We start from the raw sequence: 25,294 nt of genomic DNA, 5'->3' as shown, positions 1-25,294 counted from the left end.
AGTGCGGGGGACAGTCCAACATTAACAGCACAGTAGGTTTACAATCACACAGGCTGGCATGGAACTGAAACATCAAGGATTCATTCTGAGGATTGGAAATTTATTTTCAGCCAGGACATTCTGGCCTTATGACTGCTATGCCTTTTACAAATATAACGTGGAACCATCCAGGGTCACAAATGTATATGTTTTTGTCCAATCTTCATCCCCCGAAACTGTCCAAACACACATTTATCCGACAAATAATTGGAATGTTATGACAAGATTAAGCGTCTACAGCCATGCTAATGCTAATGCTAATGTGTAGGTGTGATGTTAACCCTGTTCATAATTTTTTTTTCAACTGACACTTTTTTTGCTTTAACTAATGATTCTCTAGTAAACACTGATTGCACCTTTTAATGGCTGTAAAAATGACATGTATAGATTGGTTCCCTATAAGCCTCGTTCACTGTGGTATTCAGTCTGCCACCAGGCACAATTTTTCCTGGAAAGATGAAGGTCAAATTATGGCACTAAGGAGGTGTATCTGTCATTGCGTAGCCAAAACAGAAAGAGGCACTGTTTTCCCCGGTTGCTATCCCCTGGTAACGGTGTAAAAACTGGAATAACTGTATTAACCCTAACAGCTGATGGATGGAGGCAAAGGAGATGAAGAGGGAGAGAAGCCGCAAGGCATTCACTCAATGGAGAGAAGTGGTGTTATGTCGAAGTCTGTTCCCCTGCTGATACGTGTCTCCCTTACCAGTGGAACCTGAGACAGTTCAAAACCAGCATTCTTTCTACTTGATCAGTAAATAACAAATCCTGCCTATTAATACAATCAGGTGTTTGGGTCAGGGTTTGAGTACCACCAAAGCCATCGCAGTCCTTCCTGAGGGGGATGCTTGATTTGATTTCATTTGACTTTAATGTCAGAATCATCTTCTGAAATGTGCCTTGCATCCCAATATGTACACAGTTTCACATGAATAACCAAACACACCGTTTGACCAAATACACAAAACCAATACTAAAACATTTATTAACTCAGACATGATGAATAGGTGGCTGCAGTGCAATTAATGTGATGACTCCCTTTGTCATTCAGTGCTTATTCCACACAGGAACACTGAAGCCTACAAACTCTGATCTAACAATTCAACAGACTGAGGAACAAACACACTCTGCACACATGACATGCGTTTTGTTCATGTGGGTACAAAAGATTCAAGGCAACCCATCCAAGAGTTGTTGAGACATTTCACTCAATCCCAAAAGAAGTCAACTCGCTGTGTGTTAGAGGAAAAGTCACGGAGCTCATTAAAATCCTTTGGATTCATGCTGCTAAATGACTACAAGTTACGCCTTGATAAAGACTCTATACACAGATACTATTCACAGTTGCAATGCACGTGCAGGCTGTCCAGCAATTTTATTACTCTCTACAAAAGTATGCATAAAATATGCATATTCATCCAGTCCCTTAAGACAGATTACTTCCTATAGCGCCTATTATGAGAGAAAGCAGTGTTATTTATCAGCTCTAACACTGTTATCTGAGGATACACCACAGTGTAGCATTAGCATCAACTTTTATCAATGTCACTTAATGTCTATATTAAAATGAGATCTCTTCAAACTTAAATCAGACTGCTTGCCAACCCTTGTGACACTGAGATATTAGGCTCCAACTAGAAGGAATTAAGAGCACCGGTGCGTTTTTTTGGAGAGATGTGACCATATTTTTTACTTCAGAACAGTTATCGCTCCAATAGGAAGTTTATATGGGAGTAAAAGCTCAATCAAACATTGTACGAGTCTACAAAATGCAGCCATCATTTAATGCAGTCAACGGAGACGCTCCAGGGTGTTCATCTTTGTGGCATGGCACTGCGCCCAGCAGGCACAGTGAACTGAAGCCTTGCTTCTTTCTTTAAATATCTTTAAAAAAATCTTACATATTACACTTATTTAGAAATGTTTTTTGTCCATCAGTCACGTTCGTCTACCGGTAGAGACAGGACCAAGGTTGCTGCATTTCTGCACTCCTCCATGGACTAGTTAATCAAAGGAGGCAGCCCGAGGAAGAACCCCACCCCCAAGCCCCCGCCAGGCCAACCATGCCCTGAGGCAGTGGCAAAAGAGAAAATGAAGCGGCACTATTCACTGCTGGAGGATGCTCAAGTATTCCTTGTTTGTGGCAGTTCATGGACAGTGCTGCTCTAATACTTCCACCAAGCAAATGAATGAATAACAGCTGCTGGGACTGAATCTAAGGGCGACACAGCATCAGTGTTCCACAAAAACATGAATTCTTTACAAAATCACTGTGAATCTGAACTTTAAGTTGATTAGGCTGAGTCGTAGGCGAGTCAGAAATCTTCAGTTATACACTGACACTGTTTTTTCCTGTTTCCACGACTGTTCTTATCTACCCTGGGATGAAACCTTTCCTATAAGACACAGCCATCCTGCCTGTTTCAAACACACTTCAGTATGGTTTCCACTTTCTTGTTTTCACTCAACTGAAGCGCATCCCCAAAGACCGTGGAAGACTGCTTCCTTTCTATTTTTGCATCTTGTCATCCATGCTACGACAAGCTCAGCCCAAGCTGCCATCTATTGTCTCAGGAGAGCTAGGTAAAAGTTTGCTTGTTGCCATGGAAATGCTAAAAAGACAAAATTTGAGTTTTCAAGTAAAAGTTTTCAAGTAAAAGTTTCTTTTGATGGCAATTAAACATACCTTGAAAATTTAAGGTTTAGATTGAGAGCCGTCTATACAGCTGGAGTGTGGGGCTTTTATATATGAATGAACTGCCAGGTAAATCTCTTTATATTGTAGCTTACCAGAGTTTTTAACTTTAAATAAAATTGATGAAAAGTTTCTAATGCACCTGATGAAAAACAGAAAAAGAAAGGGAGAGCCCCTTGAGCTTGACGCTGTAGTATTTCACCTCCGTCTCTTCACCAGTGCCATTTGCTCCTTTTTAACAACCATGATCTCCAATAGAAGTGGCTACAGGTGTGAAAAAAGGTTGCTTTACCATGCCAACATTTTGTTTTTCCGCAGTCCAGAGTCTTCTGGTTTCTCTTTTTGAATGATGATTACAGACTACCGCCACCTTGTTTTTTGGGGTGTTCAAGTGCAGCTTTTTGGCCAAAACCCAGGCAACATAAGAACAGTCAGCTTTCAGTGCCGCTAGTTCTTTGATGTCAGTTGTAGTATTTCTGGGCCCTTAAACCTTGCAGGCAGTCAGCATGTGTCTCTACTTAGTCTTGGATCAAGTGTCCACCTCTGTCTCCTGCTAAGATTTCACCAACATCATCCTGCGGCTCCTCGACCAAGTGCTTAACACTGATCCCTCAATCTGCTGGCAGAGGACAAACCTCTTGTAAGACGAAAGGCATCTGCTCTTTGATGAGTCCATTTAGATCTCCTCTCTGTGAGCGCTGATAGCACAGGGATTTGAGCTATACCTGCTTTCTGCTCTCTTTGTACCCATTCATTTCCCTCAAGATAGCAGTCCATCAAATCGCCCCAGTCTTCAGATGACAAGACCATGATAAGCTTCACCAGGACCATTTGGTAAATGTGTAATGGAGAAGCAGCACTTGTCAGTTCATGCATTGCTGATAATAAGCTTGAAACGGGCAGGTTCAAAGCTGCTCAGGTGATGATTGACTTTCTTGCATCTTTCCCTGGAGATCACAGACTCGAGGTACGTCAATTTTTATAGGTTGATCATTGAAAGCTTATATCCTTCATTAAAGCGTGGGGTGCGGTGTCTCCTCCTCTTCATGTTTCAAGGACGAGCTGCTTCAGGTTGCCCACACTGCACATCAATGCCTCATCTCATGTGAAAGACATTAACAGGCATGAGTGCTGCTGATCACCCAGGAAACTCTCTTAACACCCAACAGGCTTTTAACCCATCATCTACCAACTATGTCTGAACAAACATGTAGCACTTATTATATACCAGGTATATAATAAGTTTTACATGCAGAGTTGACAAGCAGTTTTTCTAGGTGCAAAACAATGTAGTTTATGAAATATTAATACATTATGTGTCATTGCAAACCAAAATATGGTTTATGGTATACCATACAGACATGGTTCCCAAACATTGTATCCTAAAGGCTTGATGGTGACCCCCTGACATTTCCTCTATTGCCACCGTGAGGCTGACATTTGTGGTTCTGAGTGAACTTGACAACAGTTAACAGGACCTCCGTGAAAGTTTGCTTGAGTATAGCGCTTCATCGGTTTAACATTTTAATTTGCCAAATTTTTGGTGTGTGACCAGAAAAATGAAGAATAAACTCTTTGCCTCGTTCATACACACATACCAACATACTGTACCAGTTTTTTGGGGCTGATTTGGTCTATTTTTACATATCAGATATCAATCAGTCATTGCTATCCAGCTTAAGTATGATAGAGTGTTAAGAGAGTGCTTTATCATGTTGGCAATTCATTCTTAACAGTGGAAATGGACCCCTGAATTTCTCCTACCAATTAATAGTTGTAGTGCAACCTCACAGCCCCGTTCGGTACATAAAGTGAATTTGCTGGAGATTGCATTCTGTTGTGATTTACTTTGACACAGCATCCTAACTTTTTTGTCAATACAGTGCTTGCAAATGAGAAAACCAGCTAGTTTTAATGCTAATTGTCAAATTTTATACTGGCTATTTATACTTTTTTTTTTTTTTTTAAAAAGTCCAATCATTTCTTATGCTTTCACTCATGTTAGTCAAATGAATTACTCAGCTTGATTGAGTTGCTGTTATGCAACTTATGTGTTAGCTTATTATGTGTCTCTGTCACACTGCGACAGAGACACAGTTCCCATGTGTTTGATCACAGCGGTAACAGACCCTCCGAGGAGTTTCCCTGTGAATACATTTCACAAGGCTGGTTCCCTTTGTTGGAATAAAAGAGCTATGACATCGGCCACCAGCAGCCAATGAACGAATAACGATCCCTGATCTCCTCTCCTCAGCCTCCCCTCCATTTCTCCTCCTCCCTTTCCTCGCTGTCACACTCTTTCCTGCTTTGAAGCTCGGGGCTCAGCGGCAATTACATGTAATGAAGCCTCTGAGACTGTTAAATACATCTTATTTGATTTGTAAGGCTTTCCCTTCACCTTCTTTTCTTCTCGGTGGGCTTTTTCCGCTTCAGACCCCAAAACAACTCCAGGGTTTTTAGCTGTAATCATCATCCAGCATTTAGGCACTCAGCACAAAATCTGATGTCGATAAATCTGTTTTAATTTTTAATGGAAGCCAGGCAGACAACACACCTCAGGGGCCTCATTTGAGACATTACTTGCTTGGAAGTCCAGTCTGCACAATTTGCAAGCATTTGTTCTAAAAGAGATCTTTAAGATAACAAGTACTCCTCTGGAGTACAGAGCTAGGATTTATTAGATCACACCTTTTAGCTTGTTCCCTCCATCGTCTCTGAATCAAACACAACCGCCATTAAAAACTAGTGTTTCTTTCTTCCTTTCCTCACTGAGCTCTTTCAAAACCAGAGCGACTTGCTGATCTCAGTAAAAATCCAGGTGCCACCTCAGTATTTTTTCGCCTTTCTTCTCCTCTCTCCCTTTCTCCCAATCAACTGGTGCCACCTTACCTTTTTTCCCTCCACCCTAACTCACCTGTATCTGAACGGCCTTCAAGATAAGATAATTATAAACCCTGCTTCATTCTGGCTCACATCCTCTCTCTCTAACACCTCTTCATGAGCTTCTCTTTGAAGCTTCTTCACCAAATGAGTGTTTAGGAAATCATTATACATGAACTGAATTGATACAAAGCTGACTAAATACCTTTCCTATACACTATGCAGCCTTATTATTGTCACTAAAGACCAATATAAAAAATATACAAAAAAATCTGATGTGTGTAAGAATTTTAGGGACACAAATGTAAAATGGTACCGACAACATGTTACAGGGTTTGGGAAGGCTGCAGCCTGAATTAATCACTTAATTACTATTTGGGGTCGGTTCCAAAATGTGGCTGGCAATTATTATTATAATTTGAAAATAAGTCATGACCAGAATCCACCTCAGAATAATCACCTTCCCTCCTCCTCTAATCTCCACTCACACATTCCCACAAACTTTTCACCCTTTCATCGTCCTCACCAGAAACAGAGCAACCGCTGATCCCAGTATGAATCCAGCCACCACGTCGGAACAGTGGTTTCGGTACTCCGAGACTCGGTTGAGGCCGGTGAGGAAGGCTGAGCAGAGCGTGCCCAGACAGAGCACAGGCTTGGCCAGGCGGCTCGACTTGGTCTTGATGGTGCTGGTGATGTACATCTGGAAAGGAAGACAGAAGGCAGAAAAAAAATGTAGAAAGTGAGATTTTCATGTCATTATTAATAAGGAAGAGGGTCTAGACTGAGACCTCAGAGCACCAGGGGAGTGTTGGTGCTCACACTGCGAGCGCAGGAATGTTGGACCAGAACCTGCTGTCGCTAGAGGGTTAGCATGCTAACACAATGCATAGACAGCATAACGTCAAAACTATTATTTCGTTATGGTCTAGATTTTAGTTAATTTTTACATATTGCACCTTTACGGGCCTTACGTAAGGTTGTGATGTCACAACTACACAGTCACCACCCCCAGGACAGCTGTGGTTGCAAAAACAGCATCAGAGGAAACCTGGTGTGTGGTGCCTGCTCAGGCCTGTGAGAGATGACCAATCAGAGCAGACTGGCTTTACAGGAGGGGGGCCTTAAAGAGACAGGCACTAAAACAGAGTGTTCAGATAGAGGGTGAATAGAGGTGCTGCAGAAATGGTCAGTGCATGAAAAAATCAGACTAGAAAACTATGACCGCATTGAGGAGTACAGTATGTAGTTTCCTGTGTACCAAAGGTTTATTAACAAGAGCCCCTGGTGAACTCTCATAACTGCTTAATGCAGAAAAACTGGAGGAGTTCCCACAGAAATGAAATAAGACATTTTACCATTTGATGAAAGCACAAAGCCTCCATTGCGCAGAAAAACAGTTAAAGGAAGATGTCAAAAACTTACATCATATGAGTGAAATAACTCTCAAAAAACAAAGAGTGTTTTTCACAGGGAATAAAAGATAAACGTAATGAGGTCACCCTTTTACCTGAGGTGAAAGTTGTGAGAAGTCTGTCAGCATTTAAAAACAGACACTCAAGTCTTTCTCCATATGTTCTCATTCCTGAACTTTTACCCTCCTCCCATGCCAACCGGCAGGTTGTGCGCATCAAATCCTTTTTTCATCAACAATCTGCCCTCTGTATTCTTCTCGCTCCTGCTGATATAATCTGCACCCCTGCTCTCTTTCACGTTGCAGCAGCTGATCCCCACTCCGATATCAAATAGCAGCTCTTCAAATAGCCCTTCAAAAAGCCATTCCTCATGCGTTCCTCCAGGCAGTTTTCTAAAAACGCCTGAACCCGCCATATGCTTGTATGAACTATTCCTCGACACACTTTTAAGAAATATTAGGTCCCTCCTTGGCAATTCCTCACTCAAAGACCCAGAGGTGTCATGTAGCACCCTTTTCACAAGCGAATATTCCCTCAAGTTCAAAGCTTTTTTTTTGTGAACTGCAGATCTAGTGAAAAACTTGAATCAGTCTGGGCTAAAAAAGATCCATTCCTCTCCGAGTGTCTGGGTGTTGTTTACACCAAGATGTATGCTAATTATATTCAGTCCCAAATGAGTCACTCTTCTGCCAGAAGTACTTTTGATATTGATTTTTAATTAACTGTGCTCAGGTTGCGCCGAAGAAATCTGGAAATCTGGTGGAGAATTTCAATATTTGTTCTGTCTGCACTTGAGTCAGTAAGTACTTGTGCATCGGAGAATATTTTTCAAACTGTAAGGCAGTATTTGTATTACAAAAAGTACATGTATGTACATATAAAGCTTTAAGCCTGAATTTGATTTTTTAATCCATCTATCAATTACACATATTTTGCAACAACACAAAATTCAGACTATAATCGTAATTTGTAATTAAAGTCTAATCTTTCAGCTCAGCAGTTGAATGGCTCTTAAATCTCCAAAGTTAAACTCATGAGTGTTTCAAGGTTACAGGCTGCATTATCCTCAGAGGCAACCCTTCTCACCCACTACCTAAAACAATAACACATGATATTATCACACATTTCATACTATTGAATTACGTCACATACGATACCATAGACGTGTGAGACAGCAGGTAGCAGGAAGTCTGATCCTCACATACTGTATGTGTGAACGGTACACAAAAACGTGAGTAGTTACTGAGGAATGACAGAGGAACGAATGAGTAGTTCCTGAGAACAGACTTCCCCTTCAAGAGTACTATAAAAAAGGGAAGTAGTGGTAAGGTAATTGTGAGGTACTGCCGGACCACTAAGTGACCACTTAGTTTGATGTATGATGTAAGAGAAGAGTAACTAATGATTCATTAATGAGTCATGACTGAGTCATTACTAGTTCATGCTGCTCAGTGGCTGACTCACAGTTAATCAGGAACAATTCATGAAGAAAGTAGCTGCTATTTCAAATTGAAATAGGAGGTTGTGCTTCAACAATCGGATTCTGCAGACCCAAAGATCCAGTGAGCATATTCGAAAAATCACGAAAGGGTAGAACATCTCAGATTTCAAAGCCAAAGAGTACAAAATACTGTCATCTCATTTGTTTATTTGGCTCACATCACATTAGATAAAGAATTAAACATTCCAGCACAGTCTTCTTCAGAGCGTTTGAAACATACAGGTTCAACAGTTCAACAGCAGCGGATAATGATGAGTAACCGGAGAACACCCGGGGCATCTCCCAAATACCTCACCATTACCTGCCCTTTTTAATTTAAAGTCTGTTCTCTTGTGACTCATTATCTATTATATGGTCTTTGAGTCAGAATTATTAAGGAACTACTCAGTGAAGACACCGTATTGTAAAGTGTTACACAGTATACAGTATACTGTGATGAGATGTGTTGTGTATGTGCTGTATACTATGTGTCAATATAGAAACAAATGTAAGATGACATTTAAAGGTGCAATATGTAGTTTTTTTGGGGGGGACACACACAATAAATAATAAAACAAACACAGTTTCATCCTTTAACTTTGTTTATATTTGCAGAAGTAGCCACCTCTCACCTCTTAAGCACAGCTTGTTAGTACATATTTCTGTGTTTGTATTGTTACCTTATCAATATTGTAAATATAACCTTTCTTTGGTTTTGAGTTTGAATTTTCCTTTTCAAAACTACAGTTGTAGTGCACCTTTGAGTTGTTCTCAAGTCTAAAAGAGAAAGGAATAACAGTGAGAAGGATTTAAAGGGAAAGAATGTGAATTTTACAATGTTGCGTGGTAAACACAAACAGCAATCAAACTGCATATATAGCTCTGTTCGCACGGGTATGATATTAGCGGGGGAAGTCTATATTCTTGCTTGAATTTACTGACATTACGCCCCTGGGTGTGATGTCAGAAGCAAAGCATCTGTTCTTCAGCAGCCACATTAATGATATTGTTTAAAGTTGTTTTGCCCACGTTCTGCACGTGTTACAGACATATGTGCATACTTTCAGCTCTTTTAGTTCAAGTAATGGATGCTTTATGTACTTAAACATGACAACCTTTTGTTGCTCCTAACCTTTTTGTGACACAAGATGCTGCACTAAAGCTCTCCAGGCAATACTAGTCTGGTACAAATAGGTCTTATATAATCCATGTATTACAGTGAAATGTTAAGTGAGTCTCATTTCCAGCTCGTCAAATGCTGACGCTCTGAGATTGTGGGTCGGAGCATCAGTATTCGACGAGTTGGAAACGAGACTCAAAAATCGGCGTTCGTACTCATGCGTTACTTCTCCTCACCGTCAGATAAACAGCAGAGTAGACACTCAGCGAAGCGTCCTTGGAGGGGAACGACCGGCGCGCGTTCTCCACGACGACGGGGTTCCCGGTGCAGATGTTGCCGTTGATGATAAACTGGTGATTGAAGCGACACTCGGTGCCGGTGTAGTTGGGCTTGCAGACGGACAGGAAGTAGGGCGAGAGACCTCCCGTCACCACCTGGCCTGCGTTGACGAAGATGTCTGTTGCGAACAGACCGAACGCAAACACACCTGCAGGCACACAGACACACAAGGAGAAAAAAAAAACACAAAGCGAAGAAACATTAAGACATAAACTCATCACATCATGATGCAATCACTTTAAAATACCAGGTTGCAGCTGGCTATGACTATCTGGCTCGCAACTGTCATTATGCTGAGCTAGACCCTAGAATATCTAATGCTACCATTACATCTATTTCATCGTCGAAAAATTGAAAACATTTTTACTTTCTGTTTGCAGGATGCACGAAGAGAACAGAACTGTTAGCGTTAAATGAAGTTAAATTGAAGGGAAAGAAGAGTGGACAACAGGCGGGGAAAGAAACATAAACACCTAGAAAAAGAATAGCATCTAATATGAATGATTGCAGTGACAATTTCAGCCCACCAACCCTGACCGGTGTCTGCGTCTGCATTCCTTTTTGCTGTGAAATATGACTGCTGATTATCTGGCCTGCTTAGCCATGAAATTACTCTGCTTTGTATTCTCATCCTAGGGAGGGGAGGGGGCTGCAGAGGGCTGGGGGGTAGGGTTGTGTGCCTGTTAGGGGCACAGGGACACGATTGTGTGAAGGGCATCGAAGGGATATAGAGAGGGGGAATTAGGGTGAAAGGAGAGGAGATGGGAGGGAGCGAGAGGGAGAGAGAGAGCGGGAAACTAAAAGCCTGGATGATCCTACAAATTTCAGAGACGAGTCGGGAACGGACGGAAATATGAATCATGAGTGCCTAATGAATTTCTGATGAGTGTTTTATGAATTGAAGGGGTATTATTTGAATATGAACAATGCCAGGAAAGTCCAGCAGACGACCCTCTTTACTGGAACAGATAGCAGAGAGCCTGTCAGTTTGCCCAGTTCTACTCAAGTCCTGTAGAGAAATGGAGGTAAAAATCTTACCGTGACAATTGTAGTTGGAGGTCTTGTAAGCTCTTTTAGAAAAGCAACACGTGTCAGAGGTTGCAAACCTCATCTGTAATCATGGCGTAAAACAAAAGAAACTCGTTCATAGACCGTCTTTATATGATCCAACATGTTCGATAAGGATGTAGAAAAATTCAATTTTGCCTTCAGCGGCTAATGCAGTTTCAGAGAAGCTGCAGTAAAAGCATCGCAGCTGGACTCGATCCCAATTGGCTCCCTGCTCTGGAGAATTACTGAAATCTGTGCAGTCAGCCCCTGTTTGCTTTATAGAAACTGAAAAGCCTCAACCAGCAAGTTTACCTGCTGGTTGAGGCTGACTGAGTTTAAATCAAAGCAGATGCTGTGGTCAGCCAATCAGGATCCAACCATGTCGGTCCAAGACGCTTAACAGAATAGCCTAATATTCCCTTCCGTTATATGCATGTGCATGCTTATTTGGAATTTTCTCCCTATAAATACCAATTATGTCTGAAGAATATGCAAAAAAAATTAATATTTTGACAGATATTGCGATTGATTGTGATAGAAATTTCAAAGGGAATGGTAATTTTACATTTAAAATTTAGTCAAGATGTTGAATAATGGCCAGAGCATTACTTGCAGAACCTTATGATGTCACAGTGAAGGTGACATTTGATTATTTTGGATATAAAGCGTCATTACTCCATCATTCTATCCTATTACACACTGGTGTTCTGTAAGAATTATCATATGAATCGTTGAGTAACGGCCAAAAATGTGTTTTGTGAGGTCACAGTGACCTTGACCTTTAACCTTTGACTACCATATTCTAATCAGCTCATCCTTGACTCCAAGTGGACGTTTGTGCCAAATATGAAGAAATTCCCTCAAGGTGTTCTTGAGATATCACTTTCACAAGAACAGGGCAGACGGACGGATATCTCTAACTCTAACCCGGCCCTGGCTGTCAGCATAATGATGATGAACAAGCATGTTCCCTTACACCTGGAGAATATGATTTATAGGCCAGGACATCTCTAGCACCACAATGCTTCATTTATAATACTATATGGTGACACATTTTACCTTTATCAAAAACTCTTCAGCCCTAACACTAGAGTATGTTATGGATACTGTAAAGTAACGTAATTCTACTCACTCTCGAACAAAGATGAGGTGTTTGCAACAGTGTGCTCCCTAAAAGCGGTCATTTGATCATATAAGACAAGTCTATTGCCTCCTGAGTACACTTGAGGAAACACACACCGGCATAATCTGGACATCATCTCCACATTACGCTACACCGCTGTCCTATTTCCCAGCGTCAACGAGCATCGACGCCTCAGAAAAGCAGCGAATGTGTCACATTTGCTCCACGGATCACATTCCCTGGCACCAGGCTTCACGGCTTCACAGTTGTTGGTGTCTACACCAGTGGAGGCTGGTCTACAGAGGCAGAGGAGGTTGCTCATCCTCTGTTTTTGAGAGGCAAGAGGGAGATCAAAATATTAAAAAAGAAGAGCAAGTGTGAGAGTAATTGGTTGGAATAAACCATTGCCAAAACTCAGGATCATTTATAAAACATTTTTTGCTCTTTTGCTCTCGGTTCTTTTGATAAATCCATTTTTGAAATTCTAATTAAAATGCTTAAACAGCGACAACTGCAGTCTGGTCGACCTTCTTAACCTCATTTCCAAAATCTCTGTCTTTTCATCCTTCTTCACCCATTTCATCTATGTTGCTTGTATTCTCTGTCGGGGCTACCCTCTTTTTCTTTTTGTAGGATAAATTAGTGCTGTGGCACTTTTTTTTCTTCTGTTTTTTGTTTTTTTAACAGGAAGCTGGAGGTGTTTTATAACATGAACAAACTAAATCCTCATCCTCTGAATCATCAGGTTTACTGGCAGCTTTTTGCATCGGAGCTCCCCTCACAGGTGACTGACAGCACCCACATTCAACTGTCAGCTTAGCCATGATATACAGCATGTCGCTTCCTGGTTAAACGCTTACTGTAAGACCAGAAGGAATCCTGATGCATGGTATACTGAGCTGTTATAGCTGCTTGTACAGTTCTGTGCTAAATGAAACAGCCGGAGACAAAACATAAATTGAACAGAATCTGAATAAAGACTGAACTGAAAGCCACTGAAGCACTTTATTCTCAATGCATTATGAAAGGTGATGTGATCACTGAGGTGCATATGCATACGCAGTGAATAATGATGTGATCACTTACCAAAAACACAAAAACAAAACAAAGTCAGTGAGTATAAATCTTCGTACTGAACTGAATGAAATGGTTTAAATCATCGAAACAATGCCTAATTTGTCTTCTTTTGGTCCAGTGAAGCTGCACTGAGGTGATGCACCACGCAAACACTGATCGGATTTCACAGGAAAGTGCCACATGGTGTCGACGAGCAACCAAACATCCCAAGGCCTGTGGATGATGTCAGGTATGAGGAGATCAACCGCCTTCATGTTGTGTCAGGGCATGCAAGACGTATGCAATCACAGTTTGTTGTGACCACAAAATTCTTGGAGCTGTCTCCTTAACTGACAATGCCAGTTTGAATTATGCTTATTTTGTTTCATTTGGGTTGTTTCCACTATGACCAGGTGTTAATATTTTGTTATGAAATTTTACAACAGATTTCTGTTTAAATCAGTTTTACCAGCATTTGCTTAACCGTTAATCAAGGTCAGAAATTAGCACCCGCCAATCGACAAACACGGGTAAAATTTCCATTTGCTGATTAAATCCGGTAAAAAACACTGTCCGGTAAAAGTTTGAAGCAATATAGTCGTGGTTAGTTAAAAGTTCATAGTCATGAATCAGTTTTATTGCTTCTGTTACTTCTTAAAGCCACGTGCTATTTATACTCCAAACAAAGGGAGGCAGTGTATCACCACAGTAACCGCTAACTACTACTATCTGTAGCTCCCATTCGCTAGTTAGCTCAACTAGCCAAGCAGCTAGTGCTCCTTTTAGCTTACTCTGCCTGGACTGGGAGTTGGAGCATCGGAGGAGTGTTGGTGTTGTTTACTATCGGCCTATCACCTCCCGAGAACAAAGTGGATAGGGGCTAGCTGGTTAGCATGCTAACTCGTAGATATCTCCGCAACACAGCATATAGATGTATTTTACATACTGTCAAAACTGTTTCTGTAAATGATTTTAACTTTTTAATGTTTTAAAATAAACTTCTTACATATTACACCTTTAAAAGTAATGACTCCTTAAATCCTGATGCAGAGTTGCAATGAAAAGAAAGACACGAATTATGTTTGGTTTTACTTCATGGTACAATGATTGGGAAGGGCTGTCACTTTCAATTCCATAGAGTTAAATCCCGTAGGCTTTGAATTCTGGCATCTTTAGTGATGTAACTCTCTCAGCGGAGCATCTCCGGTTTTGACAGGCTTTTACTCCTGACCTGTAACCAATCAGATCGTGGTGTGGGCGGGACACTGACAGACTAGAGAGTTGTGGGTGCAGACGGAGAGAAGTGGCTACATCAGAGCCACGGTAAAGCATTTCAAAGATTTTATTCTACTCACTAAACTATTGCATAACACGGTTCAGCTGCTAGCGATAGAACATCTGATGACGAGGTTCCAGTTGATTAAAAGTGATAAGGCATCCTTAACCTTCACATTTACTTTAATGTTTGATCCTTAAAGGTGCAATATGTGCACATTTTACAAAACATTACAATTTTAACCAACATCATAGAATGTAAAGAAATAACAGTTTTTGCTAGACAACACAGCAGCTACAGTTAGCAGCTACAGTTAGCAGCAGTTAGTGGTTACTCTGGTGATATGCTGCCCCCTATTTGTTTGGAGTGTGAATTCGACAGGTGGCTAATTCTTACATACATTATTGCACCTTTAAGTACTTTTAATAGCACATACTTACTCGAGACTTCTTTTGTTGTATTCAGGCCTGAATGAAGTAACCGTTGATCAATATATCGATAAATTTAGCTCAAATTATGCTCTGGCCTCTTCCTTAACTTTGAATGCAACATAATCCCTTATTATGCCAATGAAATGTACTGAAATGAATGTTTGTATGACACCAAAGTTGCAATAAACTTGACATTTGAAGGGCTCCGGCCAAAATAACAAAAGCCCAAGTTTTGCACCCCAGTTTACATGTGAAAGGACAGGCACACACTCCTGATGAATGAGCGTGCTTGCTCATGACAGCGTGCATCTCTGAGTTGTCAGCTGCTACCTGGTACCGTCAGCGTGAACGAGCTCGGGGCTAGTTTTTGACTATCTGTGGTGGGAAAAAAATTCTTACCTATGAAGCGTATGATGCGGCGGATAAGGGGGTTGAGGTAACAACAGTCTCCTGTCACGATGGTTTTCTCCTGGGCCAGGAGAGCTTCCCTCGTTGACTTCATCACATACATGGACACCTCGCCGATGAAAATCTGCACACGCGCACACAGAAAACACAGGAAGAGGAGCAGATTTTAGAACGATAACGAGGAAATGCAAAGAGAAAAAGCATTAAGCACGCACAAGAAAGGAAATAAAACATAAAGTTAGGCATCCCATTATGTGGCAGAGGAACATTTTGCCCCTGTCTGGCCTGTGTACATAAACCACTGTGTCTTAATGCAGCCTTTCTTCAGGTCCATTATATTGTGGGCATTACATCAGGTCTAATGGAAAAACTGCTGCTGGACACACTAAATGAAACTCGTTGCGGGCTGCCTTGGGTGACGCAGGCTGGTTCAGAAATATGTGTGTGTTTGTGAGTGGCACTGTGTGCATATGTGTGCGCACATGTGGTTTTGGCCTTCGGTGTATATGTGTGTGTGTGTGTGTTTGTGTTGATAAAAGCTGTTTGCTTTGAGCCCCAGGACAGGTAACAAAAGTCCTGTGTTTTCCTCGATCCCTCATGAATGCCTTTTTATCATCGACATGTTTTCGGGAAGGCAACTCTAATCTATTTTGTTCTTTGTGTCTACGAGCAGCGAGAGCAACAGATTCTGTTGTCGATGTTGGGAAACTCATAAAACAAAGAACAAAGAGGGACTGACAGCAGTCGCATGAAGCCCGTGTGAATGTTTCAAAGCTCTTCCCTGGATTCAGCCCTGCCTGGATTAGTCAGCATGAAGGAGGCTGAATTCATATTTTTTAAACATGTTTTTCCACCAGATGATGGCTGACATAAAGCATGCAAATACCAAATCAAGCTATCATCAAATGCATCACGACAGAAAATATCTTCTGATGCATAATGACTTGGAAACATCTGTCTTCAAAGGCGACATCACCAAAAAAAAAATACCTTTATCTTCAAATAGACTGTATCTATAGAAGGCAGGCAGCTTGTGTATCATGTAGTTTGGCTGTACAGTCGTGACAAATCAAAATTCACACTTAACAGACAAAATGTCACTCTAGGCTATAAATCTCGGGTTGTTTAAAGGAAAAATTCATGATCTAAATGTAGACAAAATTATTCATGGGTCTCTTTCAGCATCATGTGCGTAATGCTTGATCAAAGTCGTGCGTATGCAAGGAATCCACAAAAACTAAACAGACATACATGTATGCTACATCTGAAATACAGTTCTGCCATGAAGACGACGCAGATATACCTTCATCTCCAGCAACCGTCAGCTTCTGGCAAACCTTTAAAGCACAGTCTGCTCTGATTGGTCAGCTGTCACAAGCCTGAGCAACAATTGTGTTTACACATCAGCTCTGCCGTTGTTTTTTCAACCACAGCCATGATTGGGGCATATTTCTCTGTCCTCATTCTCAGGGAGGGAAGCTTGAATTCTGGGATAATGTTAGACCGCTGTGTTCCAGGTTGCAAGTTGTATAAACGTAGGGAATCCGACAAATCGTTAATGGGTTATCAAATATGTTGTATTTCCTTAAATATGGCCTGATGTCCCTGGATTTTCACCATCCATTGTCTTTTCAGTCGCTGATCAAGCAGAGAGCAGTGAAATTATAACAATTTGTCTGACTCCCCATGTTTATAGGACAATATTTGGGCTTCATGTCAGATGAAAATGGGCGCCATGTGAATATGGTCTATGGCTGGGGGCGGTGACTGTGTAGTTGTGACATCACAATCTTAAGGGAGTCCTGACAGCTTGTTTGAAGGCATAGTTTCTGAATATGGGCTTCTTAGTGGATAGAGCATTTTAATACTTTAACAGTATTCATATAACAGTCACAGTAGGCCGGCTTTATAATCAAAAAAGTGATGGAAATCTTACTTTCAACAATACGGGGGCTTTAAAATAACTAATAACTACAAAATCATGTCCATTCAGGTCCCTGAAAGGCTGCTAATCAGTGACTCATTTCCTGTTACTACTCCAAAATAATGACTTTCACATTTTCAAGAAACTAGTAATTGCCTTGAAGTATTTCTCTCACTAGAGTCCTCCTCAGCACTAAAAAGGTTTGACACCACTGACTGATCGTCTTATTTCAAGTCATGTAACCTCCACTCTCCAAAATACAAACTCGTGAGAACTGCACAGAGCTGACTGAAAACAACTATCTCCATGTCAGAAAAACTGAGGAACAAACTTGGCATTCAACTGACAGGGTGGGGTGTCTGAGCAGAAAATGAAAAGGTTGAACAACAAATAGGACACAGAAATCTTTCTCAGGGTGCTTAATTCTTTGGAGTAATTCGCCTGAAATGAAATGAAAAGAACAGAGTTCTGGTTCATCTACTGTCTTAATAAGACTGACCCATCCACAGGCGGAACAGATTTATGGGCCCGCAGGTCCGCAGTACCCTTGAAAAGTCAATAAAATACTGGGCCTGTGACATTAAAATGACAGATGGTAACTGCTGACAGAAGTTAGAAGTACCTTTTTTTTTGTAGGTGTTCACCCTACCTACATTTTTAAACATACACATTAAATTTGTCCAGTGGAGAAACGTAAATGATTCGTGGTGCTGCTCATCATACAGCCAAAAGCAGAGAATCAAGCACGCAGCCTGATTACCTTGTGAGATCTGCGATCTTTAGTTCGATTGCCAAGTGGCGGTAGTGCTCTCCCGCTGTTGATTGGGATAGACAGATGGTTCAACCAATCAGCTGCCAACTATCTTTTTTAGAGTATCTGCCCTTTTCCAAACTGTTTTAAGTGCAGCCTTCCCAGATAGTCCTGTATAATAAACCACCAGGCAAGGGCAGCAGAAAACAAGCCGTAGTAGTTCAAGCTGAGTGACGTGTAGTTGGAAATATGCAATGTAATGCAAATGTAATAGCTGGTTGAAACAGCCCTCAATGAACCAAAACAGACAAAAATGGCAGGAAAAACTGTCTTTCAATCTGCGTTCTGCATTCATCAGGGCTATCCATTATGTTTTCTTAATGAATCTTTCAGTCTATCAAATGTGGAGACATGATAAAATATTCTTATCACAGGTCTCTAGAAAAAAAGAAGCAACCTCTCACAGAACTGAACACATAAATGTTTTTGCCTGATGAATAGATACAACTGTTGAGTATCTGACTGGTGACTGATGACTGACTCAGGGCACTGAGGTAGAACCTGATAAGTAGTGATTATCAAGTGAACACCACCACGCCTTAAGGTAACAGGATGGGTCACCCACCAATTGAGCAAAAAACACAATACATTTTATATAAATAACGGGTCACGTTTTGCGAAAGGAGACTTTCCGCACAATGTTTTGATCGGCCCGCAAATGTACTTTTTGCTTCACTCTCACCACGATCATCACTGTCGTTTTCAGCAAACATGTTCGCACAATCCTGCAATGAGTGACTGACTGACAAAGTTGGTGACTAGCTTGGGAACACAGTGGAGCATTTAGCAGCTTAAGGGCCAGATATTTCCCAGAGGAGTGGAAAACAGAGCCAGAAGGAGACAGAAATTAGACTTACACTCATTAAGTGGCCAGACACACAGCTCCAAATGAATGCTAAAGTTGCTCCAAGTCTGCTGGAAGTGTAAATAGGCGACTGTTTGCTGACTTTTACACGTTCACTTTGAGAATTTGTTTGTTTTTAGAAGTTATTGTGTTTAAAGCTTATTGCGCTGCCCGAAGTGGGAAAAAAAAGGAATTAATTAACGGTCCTTTAATGTCTTTTTAATGAGCTGATATTTTTCAGTATTGCTACCAAGACACACATTAAAAGGAAGTGAAATCAGCCATTAAGGGCCAAAATTGGTATGGAAAAACGCACTGATGGTGCGAGTCTTCTTCTCTGCTATCTCTCTGCCTGTAGAGAAACTTGTACAGTCAGGCTCGGTACCAAACATTAGTCACTACCTGTTTCTGTTGGATCCACACTTGACATGAACAACATCCTGCTTCCATGATCTTGGCTCCGAGGGTGAAGGACTGACGTCCTGACGCCTGTCCACGGCTGAACGGGTTTATAGAGCGCTGCACGAGTACGACCCGTCTAACCTCCACAGCCTCCCACTGGTCCCGCCATGTGGAACATTCTGCATAAATTACTGCCTCTTTGCTAATTGGCCAAAATCCCAGCCATGTCATCATTAATTCTGATTGGCTGCTCCTATGGTTTATGACGCGTGCGGCGATGGATATATATGGCGTCGAGCACAACTCAAGCACCTGACGCAGCACTCTCAAAGGGCACAATTAAAAAAGTTTGGGGTGGCGTACAGACGGCTGAAGAGACTGCGAAATACAAAGGCCACATGTAGGCGAATGAGAGAGAAAGGAAGGGAATGCAAATATGAGAAATGTCCGGCAGTGTTCGACTTGCTGACGCAGCCCTCTTTGAGGAGGGGTGTGAGATCAGGGACGAGCAGGATAAAGGATGACACGGTTCGTCTTATTAGGATTTAATGGGTTTTATGTTAAACTACTCACAAAAACTAAAATTGTCCAACCATAAGAGGAAAAGGACATAATCACACTGATAAATAAGGTATAAGAAATGAATGGTAGGAAGAAAAGATTTTTGCTTTAAAGGGACAGTTCACCCCCAAATAAACCTACATAGTTTATCTGTTGTGCTATGTATCCATCTACAACCGCCAACCACATCATTAGCCAAAGGAAGGGTGCATCTACTGCTGGACAAGAGGCTAGCAGGCTAAGCCAACTAAGCTAGCTACAGCTCAGCAGGAGAATGCCATTCATGTTCTTTTCCTCTATGAGTAGATCCACGCTTTCTTTCCGCCATGATACGGCCGGTGGATTTAGAAAATAGGCAGAAAGAAAATAGTTCCTATATGAAACTATTCACAACAAGGTCTGGATTATTTTGAGTCATCGAGTCATGATTTGACAACAGGAAGTTAGCCTCATGTGACAATAATTTACGAGAAATGTTCCAGTGTGGTTTGTATTCGATATACAGTATATGTAATGGCCACATGGTGGACACCGGAAGTGACATTTAACTCCTTTGTGCAGCTTCCAAAACACATAAAAATTCAGAGCCGTGTCAGCTGCTGCACACCCCGACGTGCAGGAGGGTGCGAGGGCCCGCTCAATGCTGCTTGCAGCTTTAATCCTTTTTCTTTTTTGTGAAGTAAGCAGTGCAGAAAAGTCAAAAGTGCTCACAGATGCACTCTAACCAAATCAGCTGTAAATAATATCATCTGTCACATTTCCTGGCCAATCAGAGCACTCTTCCAGATTTTGAACCAATTCATTTTATTGTGTGTGTGTGTGTGTGTGTGTGCGTGCGCGCGCATGCGTGTGTGAACAGGTGTGTAACACTGAAGACTGCTGATGCATCTGCACACCAATTAGCTACAGGGAGAAAATACGAGCTACAGGACGCATTTTATTTTTTCGATAAAAGAGACAATAATTCAGATCCAACTCCAGATAACACACTGCTTATAATGCACTCAATGTTTAGAGGCGAGAGCAAATAATGAAATGTCCCAGACAATAAACATAAAAAGCGGAGGAGCAGAACAGTAATATCTCATTACAGATAAATGGGTGGCGTGTGTCCAGGAAGCAGACATCTTTAACAATCGCATCCCTGATTAAGTGCCTCTTGGAACTGGAATAGAAAAGGAAGATCGTGTGTGTGTGTGCAGTTCAAGTGCTGCCAGGGTGAATTAGATAACCTTGACCTGTCAATCACTGAGATTGACATCTTTTAACATGTTTAACTGTTTTAAAAAGTGTATGTCTGGTAATGCTATCATTGTGAAATACTGATATTTCATGTATGAATTACTGATATTCTGTATACTTAAAGTTTCAATATGTAGGAATCAGCCAGCTGTCATATACAGGGCAGCATATCCCCAGAGAACCCGCTTACTGCTGCTAACTGCATCTGCCATTAACTTGTTAGCTCAGTTCGCCGTGCAGCTAGCAGTCCTATCAGTCCACTGCCAGAGGCCTGAGCTATACTAATAAACTATCATATATTGAGGAACAGTGTTGTACTCAACAGGAAGGGCCGGTGCTAGCTGGTTAGCATGCTTACTTCAGAGGATATCTCTGCAGCAAAGCACATAGACGTCTTTGACATGATGTCAAAACTGTTGTTTCTTCACATTCTCTTTATCATTTTAGTACATTTTTGAATGTCTTAAAGTCAAATGTTTACATATTGCACTTTTACTATACTACTAAGATGAATTCAATGTGAAATTTGTAGGAAATGGCCAACATTTAAAGGTAACCCCAAAAATATAGGGGTTGACTCTCATCAGCTAACAGGGTCACTTAGCTCAAAAAGCTAACTGCCTACTGCTGCTCCTATACTGGACTTGCAAGTAGCTCAGTTAGCTTTTTGAGCTAAGTGACCCTGTTAGCTGATGAGAGTCTACCCGCACTGTGAATATTTTCACATCTTAATCTCTGGAGTGGGGATTTATTTTGACCAAACCAAGACTCTGATGGTAAGTTTTATTTAGTTGAAGTCGAGTTTGAATGAAGTGCGTTTTACGATGAGTTAACGAGGCAATTAAGCTTGGTAAAACAGAAATAATTGATGTTAGCTCATTTTTGAATGTTTTAAAACTAAAAAAAAAAAAAAAGAGAAAAAAACTCTGACCATACACACATACATGCAGCACTGAATGAAACAATACACAGCATGACTAATGAGGAAGGACTGGGAAAGGATGGGTAATTGGAAAAGACAGATTTAGCTGTGTAGTTCTGGTTGGCTCACACAGATCACCAGAAAAATTGTATGTTTTAGTCAAAATGTCCGATTGATGCTAACCAGACGTGTCAGATGGTTTGTTACACAGAACCATCTGGGAAGTCGTTCTTGGAAAGTGTTTGGAAAAGGGCAGGCACTTTAAAAAAATACTTGGCAGGTGATTGAATGAACCGTCTGTCTATCACAAGCTAACTTTTACCAATCAAATGAACAGTAGGAGAATGCTCCCACCAGCGGAGGCTGCCGGTTAATCAAACTTTTACCTAGGCCAGTTGGGAGAAGAGAGAAAACATCTTTTCCATCGAGAAAACATTCAATGCCTAATCAAATATACTCTACAGGGCTGATGTAACAGATGCTAGAGCAGCTTCGCCTCTTTTAGAAACTGCCATTGTTGTTTTCAGATGAACCCTCGCTTCTCTTGCTGGTCATCACACCTAAACCAGGCCCACAGCTGCAAGTAGTTGCATAGTTTGAAGCAAGACAGATTCAAATCCAGCTTCCATACAAGGTAATATTAACTCAGCATGCGAATAATTGTATATAATTGTACATTTGTTACACACTTACACATCTGACAGTGTTGGATGAGCTTAAGATAATGGTAATCACAATGAGAGCAGTCTTAGCTAAGCATTAGTCTTTTAGTCATCAGACTGCATTTACAGCGTGAAGCTTCACAATACAGTATTTTAGCAATCTGTTACTTTATCATATTTCCTCCCCAGATGACTGATGTGTAGAATGCATAATTGTCGAAAATCCCTTACAACCATCATCATGTCTGCACTGATCTGATGCACTGCTGGAGGCCTTCATATTCATGCACTCCATAATTAAAACACACTGAAGCCTCCGACCGTGAAGCAGATTGTGTCTGTAGTCCTTCACATATGGTCCGTTTTGAACGTGAAAACATGAATTATGAAATTAAACAGACACATGCAAACAGTCTGCAGGAGGTGTTCAGAATATATCTGACATGGGTTTAATAATGAACTGACCCCAGAGGGCCCCGAGACATATGGTGCCTGGTGGAGTGTGCTGTAGTTGGAGTGAACAAGCGTGGAGCAAAACTGACACCTGGTGGCCGGATGTGGCTACTACAGCATGAAGCGTTTGAATCAGCAATGCAGCCCTTGCCCTACATTCATGTGCAACCTTCACTCAGCTTTACAAATTAATAAGTCTGATCTTTTTTGGGTACAATACGCTCAGAATACGCTTAAATAGGGATGCACACTGTGTGAGCTGGCTGATGCACTTACATGACAGAGCCATCGTTAACTGTATTAATTAATTACATCTGTGCTTTTCCTAAAGTCAAAATGAATGTAATGTGATGAAAAAGGTCTATTGAAGCAACTTTCTCACCAAATCCACACTACTGCAAAAAATTGTAACGTGTTACATACTTAGCCTGTAGTATATTGTTTTAGCAGCAACTGCACAAAAAAATCAACATCGCTCATTATTATATACCAACAGGAAATGATTCAGTATTTGCAACATTGGACGCCAATCAAACTACTTAGGAATGTCACTGACAATTAAATGTTTACAGACAAGAGCATGTTTTCTTAGCCAACTTTGAACAGCCCCTTCATTTCCTTTGTTGCACTGTACAAGAATGTGTCCAGAGTAACTCACGACACCGCTCATGTTACGTTGCCCGCGATACCGATAGTGTCACGAGACCGCGATTCTGCCATAATCGATACACTGCAAGACAATCATCTAATGATACATCTGTCAGTGTTTTTCAATCCTGGTCCTGGGGCCCTCTGTCTGGCATGTTTTAGATGTTTCCCCGCTCCAACACACCTGATTCAAATTAATGGGTCGTTATCAGGCCTCAGCAGAGTTTGATGATGAGCTGATCATTTGAGTCAGGTGTGTTGGGGCAGGGAAACATCTAAAACTTGCAGGGCGGAGGGCCTCCAGGAACAGACTGAAAAACACTGGACTAACTGAAGAATACAAAATATCCCTCAAAGGGCAAAATGCAGGAATTATGTATTTATTCACTGCATTGTGGTGTCACAGGAGATGAGTCTTACCTCAGTGCCTCTTTTGAGAAATATATCAATATTTGGCGCCAGTGTATCCATAAAGTTGGTGGTTGGTTTGAGTTTACTTTGTCTGGTCTTTAACATACTCAAAACTTCTTCGATGTTTTCTATTCAAAAAAGTATTTCCACTGCTGGAAAGTTGGCCCTTGTGTAAAACTGGGCTGTCATGCAGTACAAAGACACATATGTTTGGAAGTGTTGCTACATGACCAGAGAAAACAGAGAAAAGGTGCTGTGATATTTGCTCAAAATTTAGAAAACAGAAAGTGCAATGGAATAGTCATCCAAGTCGGAATTCCAAGTCGGAAACTCGGGCAGAGATCCACCAGCTGACGTAAACACAGATGATGTCAGAGCAGTGTGGCAGCGCACATAGTGAACATTTACTTTTTACTTTACAGTGCTCTTTGTAGTTGTCATTTCCACTTTCATTCAGCTGATCCGTGCTCAACAGAAGGCTTCGAGAGGACGCGTTAGGAGCCTATACCTCCTGTCTTTTCATAAGTGCCCTTAACTGTTAAATCAGCTGCTGCAGTTGCTTGTGAAGTTCACAGACTTGCCATTCAAACACCTGCTTTCAGCGGGCGTCCATGTGTTTCCGAGCAGATGGGACGCTTTGAGATTGGAAGTCGGAAACACCGCGGGTTCACATTTGATCGGCATTGCCTAGTTTGACAGCGTGATTTGAGTTTTTTCACAGTGCGGTAACAATATGGCGCCACTTCTAGTGCACAGTCTTTCCTTGCAGCTAAACAGCACACTGAAAATGTAACTAATTGAATTAAAAAATAAACATTTTAGGTGAGAAATGGGCAGTGCAGGATCTTAGTTTATAGTTTATCAGCGCTGTCTAGTTTAGACAGTTTGATCCGAATTCGGCGAGACGCCCATCACTCGATTTGAGAGAGAGAAAGTGAGGCGACTGTACTCTTTGTGTCCGTGGATGTGGGCATACAAAACACTGAAGTTTACAACAGCCTTTAAATCCACCAGGTGATGTGTTTGCCGTCAACTGGGAGATTTTTGCCTGCAGAATAGGGAGAAATGTACCGTTGTTCAGTTGCATTTAACTACCAACATC

At 41.3% G+C, this 25,294-nt stretch overlaps 1 protein-coding gene across 3 annotated transcripts in view; it reads right to left on the bottom strand.

The window, feature by feature from the left end:
- The window catches only part of plppr1 (phospholipid phosphatase related 1), a 65,049-nt gene that overhangs the window by 2,589 nt on the left and 37,166 nt on the right, over nucleotides 1–25,294 (bottom strand). For all 3 annotated transcript variants that reach the window (XM_084383331.1, XM_084383329.1, XM_084383330.1), the window contains exons 4-6: nucleotides 15,304–15,436; nucleotides 9,866–10,116; nucleotides 6,141–6,317 (exon numbers count right to left, since the gene is read on the bottom strand). In XM_084383331.1, coding sequence (XP_084239457.1) covers nucleotides 6,141–6,317; nucleotides 9,866–10,116; nucleotides 15,304–15,436 — 561 coding nt within the window. The remainder of the gene's footprint in view (nucleotides 1–6,140; nucleotides 6,318–9,865; nucleotides 10,117–15,303; nucleotides 15,437–25,294) is intronic.

The sequence above is a fragment of the Pagrus pagrus genome (genome assembly GCF_965226575.1).
Source record: "Pagrus pagrus genome assembly, chromosome: 19".
Lineage (NCBI taxonomy): Eukaryota > Metazoa > Chordata > Actinopteri > Spariformes > Sparidae > Pagrus > Pagrus pagrus.
The sequence above is the reverse complement of the archived record's forward strand: the minus strand, read 5'-3'. Positions and strand labels throughout refer to the sequence as shown.